This window comes from Vespa crabro, chromosome 13 (assembly GCF_910589235.1).
Source record: "Vespa crabro chromosome 13, iyVesCrab1.2, whole genome shotgun sequence".
Lineage (NCBI taxonomy): Eukaryota > Metazoa > Arthropoda > Insecta > Hymenoptera > Vespidae > Vespa > Vespa crabro.
Genome location: NC_060967.1, coordinates 238,331 through 249,503, shown reverse-complemented (window position 1 = coordinate 249,503; position 11,173 = coordinate 238,331). Strand labels below are relative to the sequence as shown.

At 36.7% G+C, this 11,173-nt stretch overlaps 2 protein-coding genes across 6 annotated transcripts in view; one reads left to right on the top strand and one right to left on the bottom strand.

Annotated features, from left to right (window-relative positions):
• Nucleotides 1–581: 581 nt before the first annotated feature.
• LOC124428532 (cysteine sulfinic acid decarboxylase) lies at nucleotides 582–5,396 on the top strand. Of its 4 annotated transcripts, none has more exons than XM_046972691.1 (9): nucleotides 582–715; nucleotides 1,386–1,643; nucleotides 2,225–2,409; nucleotides 2,475–2,769; nucleotides 2,888–3,076; nucleotides 3,158–3,222; nucleotides 3,753–3,942; nucleotides 4,002–4,171; nucleotides 4,915–5,396. In XM_046972691.1, exons 2-9 carry the CDS (start codon nucleotides 1,509–1,511, stop codon nucleotides 5,159–5,161), a joined length of 1,476 nt encoding a protein of 491 aa, XP_046828647.1. In that variant the 5' UTR covers nucleotides 582–715; nucleotides 1,386–1,508; the 3' UTR covers nucleotides 5,162–5,396. The 4 variants fall into 4 exon arrangements, with proteins under 4 accessions (XP_046828647.1, XP_046828643.1, XP_046828646.1 ...); XM_046972687.1 differs by having other exon boundaries at nucleotides 595–715; nucleotides 1,383–1,643; XM_046972690.1 differs by lacking the exon at nucleotides 582–715 and adding an exon at nucleotides 757–1,055.
• Nucleotides 5,397–5,499: 103 nt separating this feature from the next.
• Nucleotides 5,500–11,173, bottom strand: part of LOC124428531 (semaphorin-5A) — a 53,937-nt gene continuing 48,263 nt past the window's right edge. The window contains exons 6-15 of one of the 2 annotated variants that reach the window (XM_046972685.1): nucleotides 10,972–11,071; nucleotides 10,619–10,818; nucleotides 9,848–10,333; nucleotides 9,415–9,700; nucleotides 8,970–9,336; nucleotides 8,742–8,821; nucleotides 8,313–8,639; nucleotides 7,764–8,172; nucleotides 7,440–7,645; nucleotides 5,500–7,348 (exon numbers count right to left, since the gene is read on the bottom strand). In XM_046972685.1, coding sequence (XP_046828641.1) covers nucleotides 7,145–7,348; nucleotides 7,440–7,645; nucleotides 7,764–8,172; nucleotides 8,313–8,639; nucleotides 8,742–8,821; nucleotides 8,970–9,336; nucleotides 9,415–9,700; nucleotides 9,848–10,333; nucleotides 10,619–10,818; nucleotides 10,972–11,071 — 2,665 coding nt within the window. In that variant the 3' untranslated portion in view covers nucleotides 5,500–7,144. The remainder of the gene's footprint in view (nucleotides 7,349–7,439; nucleotides 7,646–7,763; nucleotides 8,173–8,312; nucleotides 8,640–8,741; nucleotides 8,822–8,969; nucleotides 9,337–9,414; nucleotides 9,701–9,847; nucleotides 10,334–10,618; nucleotides 10,819–10,971; nucleotides 11,072–11,173) is intronic. The other variant, XM_046972686.1, reaches the window with a different exon arrangement.

The following is an 11,173-nucleotide window of genomic DNA, read 5'->3' as shown; positions in this document are numbered from 1 at the left end:
AGTCTTTTATGTGTTTGTTTCTGTTTCGAATAAAAAATCGGATAGCTTTACCAAAGGTGAAATTTTTGACCCTGAAGATCATCGTCGTGCAAATGAACTTTGACATACGATTTCGTACGATATAAGAACGTATGCAGTATTCTATTAAAAAGATCACATATCAAGATGATTTCTCAACTAATATTAAAGATACAGAAAATATGATATGCCTTATTACGTAATTACGTAAAAAGAAGAAAAAAGCAGAAGAACATTTCCCTGAGTATGTTATTTTTTTTTTTTTTTTCTAACACTTATCACTTACAAGAAGAACGTTGTTTAGTAATATCGAACACCCTGTATAATGTGCATTCATTTTACAAAAAAACTTTTTGCGCCAATTAATAAAAATAATACTGACGAAATAAATAACATTGATAAATTTCTTACTGCTTCAACCTTCAACTAGCGAGTTTTAGCCAGTTTCAGCATGAAATTTAGCATCCCCACTCTCTTTTATTGAGAGAATTGTCGCGCGTGCGCATAACGAACGAATGATATTGTCAATGCCCGTTCCCTATTGGCCAATATAGTATTGTGCAATAGTATTGTGGTACATATATGGTAAAGCTATCGTTTACAAAGAGTCATCCAATATTTTTCAAGGCTCGTTTTATATACAGAATAAAAAGGGTTATCTCAACTGAAGAATCCTATACAGGCTTGTTCCTCGAAGGTAATAAACCGGTTTTGTAAGGGGGGGGGGGGGATGGGAAAAAAAGGAGAGTTTTTTGCTGCCTCATTTACTTTTTTGCCAGATAATTTGTTTCATTTACGATATCATATTAATAATTTGATTAAGAAACCAAGACAAATGAAAAAAATCCAACTACTAAGTGTTTGATCTTAAATATAATCTTTTTTTATTTAATTCAAGCTCGTCAATGAAATTCTTTTCGTTCAGTCGTTAGAGATATTTATTCAGATCGGTATTTGAAATGAATCGTCAGTAAATATTTGCAAACAAACCCAGATGCAATCGAGACGTTCAATTATTTTCTAGATTTATCGAAAAGGTTCGTATCATAGGTTACATAGAAATTATTTCTTTTCTAAATTATACTCTAAAGTATGATAATAACGAGAATAATTGGAAGAATTAGACGAGTCGGAGATGTAAAATCATTGGAAATACCTTTCACTTGTTTTAAGCCGACGATATGCGTCATTTATCTCTGTGGCAATTATAAAGAAAAAAGTCGAATTTAGATATAAAATCGTAAAAAGAAGAAGAAAAAGAAGATAGAGAGAAAGAAGAAAAAGAATGGAAGGATGATATCGAGTAATGAGGCGTTTCAATGATTATGCACATTTAATTATCTCGTGCTTTTTCTCTCTTTCAGCAGCTGTTTCGCGCGTTACAAATGTAATTCTTACACACACACACACACTACGATAAATATGTTTAGTAAGAATAATGGGGCTCTCTCGCTTCGAGATACTCGACAGTACTCAGTACGACTTTCACGATGGCAGAGACTGGTAGTTCTAACGGTACCATCAAATTGCTCGAGGATCTCTTAAGGATTCTCAAAGAGGAAAAGCTCTTCGATGCGAGATGCGATCAATCGGTGATTAATTTTCGTCATCCGAAGGATCTCAAGGTAAGCAAGGCGTATGGATCGATATCTATCAAATCTTTATCAAGAATTATCTTTTCGAAGAGGTAAAAAATCGAACGAACGAACGAACGAACGAACGTAAGAAGAAATGGGTCTCCGATACCGATTGTCTACGATGACGAGATTTTGGTTAACGATTAAAAAGTTATTCGTCAGTTGTAAAAATTCGTTACATTTTTTTTGTCTCTTCAGTGTCATTAGTTAGTGAAAGAATGAAAAAAAAGAAAAATGTATCCTCTCGATCGTTCGAACGTTCGATCAGTTTTCATTTTCGACCGGCAATATGTTTTTCGAGATATTTATAGATCAATGAACGTCGTTTATCGATTGAAAATTAATTGTTAAATATTCCAATTTCAAATTGGTATAATATTATTGTCCGTGTTCGTTCAATGAACTCGCTCGTAATACATACTCTTTATTCCTCTTTCCTATCTCGTTTTACCGATGATCTTTGATACACAGAGTACTATCATATTTGAATAACTTTGCTCCTTACGTATTTTCCATTCTTATTTCCGAGATATCGTTATTTCATTTAAAATTTATATTTACATTTGCAGAATATAATATCGTTAACGTTAAAGGAGGACGGTGCTAGTTCCGAGGAAATCGATATTATCGTACGACAAATAATCAAATATTCGGTGAAAACATTTAGTCCGAACTTTCACAATCAACTTTTCGCGGGTGTAGACGAATATGGAATGGTCGGTTCTTGGCTCACCGAGATTTTTAATACGGGCCAGTAAGTACTCCGTTGAAACATAATAGTTCAATTTTAACACGTCTAATCTCATTTCGAATTGTTAGATATACGTTCGAAGTAGCCCCGGTATTTACGTTGATGGAACATGAAGTGTTAGAGGAATCCTTAAAGCTCGTTGGATATCCATCGATACCAGAGGCCAATGGTATTTTATGTCCAGGTGGTAGCTTATCCAACATATACGCAATGGTAATGGCCAGGTATAAGATATTACCTGAAATCAAGAGAATGGGATGCAGTGGTTTTCCACCTTTGGCATGCTTTTCCAGCGAAGAAGGTCATTATTCTATATTAAAAGCTGTTCATTGGTTGGGTATTGGGACCGAGCACGTTTACAAGGTTTCTTCATATTCTTTCATAAGATTTAATTCATTGAAAAAGAACAAACTCTATCCTACGTCCGTCTTTCTCTTCTTCTTCTTCTTCTTCTTCTTCTTCTTCTTCTTATTCGATCTAGATCAAGTCCGATCAGTTAGGAAAAATGTTACCGGACGATTTGAAGAGAGCGATAAACGAGGCCAGGGCCAATGGGGAATTACCATTTTTTGTTAATGCAACGTGCGGAACCACGGTTCTGGGTGCTTTCGATCCATTGCCAGAAATAGCAAGGATCTGCGAGGAAGAGTCCCTTTGGATGCACGTTGACGTTAGTACTTGTACGAGGAAATGAATCTTTCTAATATAATCCATTGCTCGTCATAAACTCATCGACGAAATCATTTTACAGGCATGCCTAGGTGGAACTTTATTGCTTTCCAAAAAGTACCGTGAACGTTTGCGTGGAATTGAATTGTTCGTAATTGAATTTCATTTATTTTGCTTAATTTATTAATACTAATTTGCTAAATATATATATATATATATATATATATATATATATATATATATATTGATTTATTAGATTTAATTTATTTAACAAACGTAAGTTAAATTTACTCGCGTTACGTTCTCGGCACCGATGGGTTCACGTATTTTGACATTTTTTCTGTTTTTTTACCGCTCGCTTTCGTTTAGAGATTGACACGTGGTTGCATTTTCGTGAATTACAAAACATACGTCTAACCAAATGTTTTTTTTTTTTTCCATATAAGTAAAACATCAAGTAATAACGTAAAATCATTAGTTTTCTTTTTAAACTAATTTTTTTCTTGTCTGAAAAAAAAAAAAAATAAAAGAAAAACAGCAAATTGTCATTTAATACTATCAATTGTCATTAGTCAATTTTTCAACACCGAGAACGTATGTATATGCATGTATAATATAAATCGTTAAGAGTTAATCTGATGATCTTGTCTCATGATCGACCCTTCTATTTATTTCAGATCCCATTCGGTAGCTTGGAATCCGCACAAAATGCTCGGTGCACCCCTTCAGTGTTCTATATTTTTGGCGAAGGGTAAGGAAGCGTTGCACAAGACCAATTGCGCTGGTGCTAAGTATCTCTTTCAACAGGACAAATTTTACGACGTATCCTGGGACACAGGCGACAAGAGCGTTCAATGTGGTAGAAAGGTCTGTTGAAAGATCGATACATCACCTTGATAAACTAATCATTCGATGATTAATTTCAGGTAGACGCCATGAAATTTTGGCTTATGTGGAAGGCACGAGGTACCAGCGGTTTGAGAAAATCGGTCGACATCGCAATGTCCGAGGCTGAATATTTTTTGGATAGAATAAAGTTGTTGGATGGTTATAGGCTCGTTTTGCCGACTTACGAATGCTGTAACATCTGCTTTTGGTAATTATTTGAGATTTACAAATAAACAAATTTCATTCCAAATACATACATATACTAGGCCTTTAGACGTGATATTGATATCTTGATCGAAAAATATTTAACGATATATTTTTGTATAAAGATCATGAAAAGGTCAACTTTGTCTTTTAGTTGATTAGTCGCTGGACTTAGTATTATTTAAATTAAAATATTAAATCTTAATGAAACATTAATAATAATTTGACATGTGTAGATAGATTAATATTATAAAGAATGAGTCGACTGACGCATTAAAAAACGCATCTGATTTCATAAAACAAAAATAAGAAAAATGATCCTCACGTGACGTTTACGTGAATTTACTTACAAAAAATTATATATATGACCCCCCTCGAAGCAAGTCAACTTTAATCTTAAGTATATTTTAGAGCGGATAATATTAATGACGTGAATCAAGATACCAATATCACAGCTGAGATAATCTACATATGAGAGCGAGCGATAGATAAGGAGGTCATGCTACTTAGGTTTAATATTCGTCTCGTCATATATCTTCATCATGTACTATTGTACGTACATGCATACATACATACAGAGAAGACATCTGCAAAAGGAATAAAAAAAAATATGATGTGTATTATTGATTTTTTTTCTGGCAAAAAAGAAATAGAAAAAATATCTCAATGTTTCAATTTTTGATTTTGTCAATGTTCTACATATGTACATATACATATACATATGTATATATTTATCTAATATTTCAGGTACGTACCACCTAGTATGCGCGGCCAAGAGGAGACCGATGATTGGTGGCAAAAGTTGTACAAAGTTACGACATTGATTAAAGAACGAATGATACTCGATGGCACCCTTATGATCAGTTACATGCCCCTGGCCTCTAAAAATCTAGGAAATTTCTTTCGTATGGTCGTCACTTGTCAACCACCACCTACGCATGCTTCCATGGATTATGTCATCGATCTAATCGAGAAGTATGGAGCGAATTTGTAAGAAAAAAGAAAAAAAAGGACAAAAAAGAACACACACAGGATTTCTCCACGTCTTATTCCTCCGTCCATCTTTTTCTTTCACTTGCTAATTCTTTTTACAATTATTTCACTTTGTTTTTCTTTTTTTTTCTTATTTTCTTTTTCCCCATCCTTCTTATATCACTTATCATATTTTCCTTCCTATCATTTTGTCGTCCTACGAAGAATAATAAATACATTATGTTAATAATAACGAACGATGATTTCATGATCATTTCGTTTCCCAAAGAATTCTGAAGAATCATTCGATCAGTAGGTACAAATAAGAATAATAAAAAGAATTAGATTCGTAGCAACGACTAAGGGAAATATTGTCTTTATTAAATGTAAACGTTTGGCCAGTGTTTTGGCGGCGGGGGTTGGGAGATATCGCGGGGAAAGGAATTGGCGGGGAGTACAAATATTTGTTAATATTTTATCTGCATTAAAGGTCGTAAAAAGAGCTTAGAAGAATATCGATGTAAAAAGTAAAGACCGCCGAGATCTTTCTAACAGTCTAATCGTAACGAAAGTATATCTTCTATCTGTCTCTCTCTTTCTCTCTTCTTAATTACTCGTAGTCAAGTTTTAATCATTTTTTAAAAAGAAGTTGTTAAATAATATGCAACTATTACAAAATGCAATCGTTATAACATTCTAATTCGACATTTTTCTCGCTTAAAATGATCAATCACGACAGGCAATAAGGCATATCGTTTTTCTTTCTTTTTTTTCGCGATTGTTCCCTTAAATGTAATTCAAAACTCGCATTTACGACTCAATATGAGCCAATAGCAAAACGTAACTCAGGCGAAAGCCAACGTAAAGTTACGTGTAAATATATGTGTTTGTATATTTATATATATATATATATATATAAAAGTAATATTTTTTAAAACGCGTCCTATATGTACAAACTCATGGCACTACGTTATTCGGTATCAAAAAATCCTCTTTCTTCTTTCTATCATGAAGAAATAAAAAAAAATAACAAAAAAAGAAAGAAGAAAATATTCATTAATCTATCGTATGTATGTACATCCCTTACGTTTGACGAAACCTCAGCCTCGATTGGTGTATAAAACGCCCGAAACTTCTTTGTACAAATATAGATTCCAAATGCATATTTTATCATATCAAAGACACATTCTATTCCATTCGCTTTATAACACGCGCACATTCGTATCACAGACGTACACGCACACGCACACGGTTTTTTCTTTCACGTATTTACAAGAAAAAATAAAAAATAAACTATATGTAAATATTCTCTCGTAAAAAATAGTTGTCCCATATTACACGCTATATATATATATATATATATATATCAATCGAATGTTCAACCGTCTAAGGCGTTTACATGATAATCCATAAGATTAGGCTTCTCGGGGTTTATTCATTCGTTCTCGTGATAAAAAAGTGCACGAGATTAAACTCGTCGTTAATTTTTTTTCTTCTTCTTTTTTTCTTACCAAACGCAAATCCGACGCGTTATCGATCTTATTATAAGTAATTAGTTTAATTAAGTAGATACTCTGCAAAAAGTGCACTTAACGTATTGCTTTTGCGTTCTTGTATAAAACGATAATATACCCGATATATTTTTTGTTGTTGTTTGCGTGTTTCTTTTTTTGTTTTGGTCCCTTTCACAGTGACCTGACGATTAACACATTCGCCCGATTGTTCAGGATTTAAATAACGCGAAACAATTTACGAATTTGTTTGCTTTATAACACATGAACAATATCCTGAACTTGAATCCAAAAAAGGAAGAAAATTGTACCTAGCGAAGTTATGTTATTCTTTTCTTCTTTTTTTTTTTTTTTTTTTTGGAGACGAAGCGAATGTATTAAGAGAAGAAATCATTATTTCTTTTTCTTATCAACGTTCCTCGATGATCATTATTCGTTAATGTCAAACGAAGTATAATACTATCAAAACGACGTTAATACGGTCGATCGTTTGTTCAATAGTACTTGTCCTGATCGAGATCAGCACGAATATGTTGCTGACCATGACTATTGCGTTTCAATGTCGCAGACTCGTACTCCAAGCTCTTCGGATATAATTTTGGACTTCCAAGGCCGTTCACGTTCGGATTACTCTTTCCACGAAGCGTACCGTTTCCGTTCGTACTACCGGAAAAACTAGGCTGTCTCTTGGCATTTACCTGTCGATAATAATAATGTCACTTATCGTAAAAAGATCATTCGAATGAAGGATATAAAAGGACTAATATCGTTTTATCGCATATTTCATACCTCCTTTAATGGCACTGTGACGTAAGGATTTTGCTTACTGATGTAATGAGGACTTCCTGGTACACGAGGCTTTCTTCGTTTCAAATAATAGAAGCAGAGAACCGCCGTTAGAGCTAACCCGATGAAAAATCCAACGATGCAACTACCTACGACAGCTCCTACCGAGACGCTGGCATTTTCTACGCTGGATGGCAAAGCATTTACATCTAGAAATTATCAAAGAAAAATATCGTCGTGCTCATTGGAGTAATATTTCGTAATGCCATTTCAATTAATATCATTCGAGAAAATGATATGATTTCATTGAAGGATTTGATCGCTTACCGTTGTCCGTGCAATCCGTAAGACAATCTCGAGTTTCCCGATTGAGTCCTTGACACATTCCATTACCATGTTGAAGGCATTGACGTTTTCTATGTTGTTGACGATCGTTGTCGCATGGGGTCCAACGGGACCATGTGTCCCAGCCAAGTAAGGACTCGCAACTAGGCATTTCGCAGGTTTCTCTTACGAGTCTAGGCCCGTCACAACTTTCTGGCCCGATGCATTCCCTTGTCCTCGTACGAACACCAACACCGCAAGAGGCTGAACATTCGGACCAATCAGTCCAACAGGACCATTGTCCTTCCACTACGCCACTTCCAAAAGTGGCTGTTGTTCTACATGGATGAATGTTACATATTCTCGTTTGTACGGATATTCCCTCGCAGGGCGGTGACTCGCACTGTCTTCTCTGAGTTCATTCAAAAAATTTCAAAAATTAATTATATTTTATCAAGCGTGTTATCGAAAAAATTATGAGAACTATTGTAACGAAGAAAAAAAAAGAAAAGGATCTTATTGATATAATAATAACGAAGCTTCGATATTTACTCTACGTTGTGAGCCTCCTCCACAAGGTCGATCGCAAGGATACCAAGTTGACCACTCGCTCCAACCGCTTTCGACCACGCTCTCTCCGTATCCGTTGATGTTCGTTCGCAAACAAGAACCATCGTCTCTACAATAACGTTCCTCTTCTTTCGCGAATTGGACTCTCACGCTCGAGGGATCGTCCGTTTGTGCACGGCAGCTAAATCTGAAACGCTTTTCAGTATAACCCACGCTTCCATTTTGTATCGATGCGTTCACGGCTAACCAAGGTGTCCATCCTGAATATCTTCTAGTCTCTCCGCATTGCTGAGTGTTGCATTCCTCGACCTACGTACGGATCAACGTTATTATCTGCATTCCATCCGTCCATCCATCCATCCATCCACCCATCAATTCTATTAAAGTTGACGGTACGTTAATATATTTCACCTGAAAATCACATCCGATGCACTCGGCACCACCTTTCCTAGGCGAAGGATTGTCACAGGTTCTTCTTCTAATTCGAATGCCTATGAAACGGAAGTGATAGAAAGAAAGAGAGAGAGAGAGAGAGAGAGAGAGAGAGCGAGTTAGTGATACTTTTAATAATAGATTGCGTCTGATAATCATATGGTTTTGTTAACTAAGTTATCTCATTAATGAAATAAAACGTCTTACCTCCGTTGCACGGTCGAGAACAGGCGTTCCATGCACCCCAAGGAGACCACTGTCCATTCTGAGGCGGTGGAGTAACTTTTGCCGGTGTCGGACAAGGTGGTAGATCGATACACACAATGTCATCGTGATCGTGTCCTACGCAGACTCGACCACCGAAAGCTGGAGAGGGATTCGTGCAACTACGTCTACGTGTTTTCATAGCAAAGCCGCAAGTTTGAGAACAGGCTGACCAAGCTGACCAGGTTGTCCAACCGCCGTGAACCGTACAGTTGGTCACTCTGACGCGTGCTCCAACACAACCTGTACCACCATGCTGTGGAGGTGGATTGTTGCACTCTCTGGTCTGACATTGACAAGTATCGGTGATCTGTATAAATGAATTAGAACGTAAGTTGTCGTCTCAGGTATCTAACGCAATTCCCTCGCGTGATAGGACACCATATACCTCTTCGTGATCTAAGTAGGAGTGCATATGAGAATGACCATGAGACGACTGTTCTCCAGTGCCATGTTGACAGGCCGACCAGGCACTCCAGGCACTCCATCCGCCATCGACTGGATCAGTGAGTACCGGACATTTCGTAACCTCCTGATGCCAGTGAGTGGCAAGATGATTTTGCTTAGGTGCTTGGGCGCACTTCATCAAGTGTTCGTTCCAACCGCAATATGGTTCTTGTGCGTTGAGGCATGCCTGACGATTGCGATGACGATGACATTGAACTGCTGGTATTCTAATAAATAAAAATCACATCTGAATTCGAACAAAAAAAAAAAAAAAAAAAAAAAAAAAAAAATAATAATAAGAATCAATGTGTCAAGATATCAACAACGTTTCCCGTAATTAAACGTGCCTTTCGCATCAAATTTTTTGTTTTTACCTCAATAGACCAATTTCCATGCCAACGTATAAACTTTGTGTGTCCTTTAAGAACTGCAATGTGGTTGGAATCGATGGAAGTGGACCCCATATCTCGACTACGCAAGTTTCCTGAGTCCTCGGAAGTACAGATATTTTCTTTATCAATCTCTCGGTCGTTGCGACATATAATACGGTTACGCCACGATGCAATTTAGTTGGCGTAAGATCTACAGCGATCTGTGTGAATCTCTCCAACGTTACGGTATGCAATGGCGTCAACGTTGAGCTCTGGACAGCATCGTCCATCAATTGGTACCTTTGATTATCGATTATCAAATGAGGTGCCGTGTTTGATGGTGATGCACAATGTTCCCTGTTGTGATGAGGAACAGGTCGCCTTTCCCATGCGGCCCCCAAGTTCTCTTGATGCTTGAAAGGGCCATTGAAGCTTGCTACGATACTGGACATATTGAAAGCACAGATCGCCGAGCCAGCTATGCCGTTACTGTAAAAACGACGATTTACTATAGCAAAAAGAAGATTCAAAAGCGTTCTCTCTCTCTCGCACGCTCGCTCGATCTCTCTACTCGTTCATTTATCAAAAAATTAGCTTCGCGCGAATGATACGACACTTTGTTATGTAATATTACCCTCATATTCATCCTCGTACCCAACTTATGAACAGACATAAAATAACGTTTCATTAATAAGATTTTTTGTTTTCTTTCGTTCCTCTTTCCTCTTTACTTTTTACTTAAAAGAAATATTATTATCCAGATTTTTAACGTACATCGGAGTCGTGAAAGTCGCGTAGACTATCCTTTCTTCGGGATGATAGACAGCACCCTGGATCTCATCGTAATAGAAAGGGAACTCGCCCGGAAGGGAACAATTCAAGCGAGCTTTGCTGAAAGTCATCCAGACATCCTTCATCATGATCTGTCCGCCTCGATCGTTCTTGCAGACCCGAGCTATCCTCGAATATATTTTCTACAAGGAAAAATGTGAAACGCTTCGTTAAATCCTCCTTAGACATGCTGTTCAGAATTGTACGCAATGGCACGCAACGATGTAGTCGACAATGTACGTAAGAAATGAGAAAAAGGAAAAACATAACAAGGAATGTGAATAAATCGATTTTACCTTCCCACAATTGATATACTCCACTGCGGTCTCACGAAACAGAAAGTACACGTGATCTTCGGTCTCAAAGCTACCAACGAATTGTGGATCGTTCAGCCATCTGAAAGAAATCAAATTTCAATGAACGGTATGATTGTTAAGGCTTAAATGAGAAACATTAAGGGATTCAAAAAGAGGCAACTTTTATGATCTGCATATAATT

What these genes read in the sequence shown, in the direction of transcription:
- LOC124428532 (XM_046972691.1), top strand. Translation starts at nt 1,509, where the DNA reads ATGGCAGAGACTGGTAGTTCTAACGGTACCATCAAATTGCTCGAGGAT. An exon ending in GTCATCCGAAGGATCTCAAG is followed by an intron (nt 1,644 to 2,224) that starts GTAAGCAAGGCG and finishes TTACATTTGCAG; the next exon opens with AATATAATATCGTTAACGTT. An exon ending in GAGATTTTTAATACGGGCCA is followed by an intron (nt 2,410 to 2,474) that starts GTAAGTACTCCG and finishes TCGAATTGTTAG; the next exon opens with ATATACGTTCGAAGTAGCCC.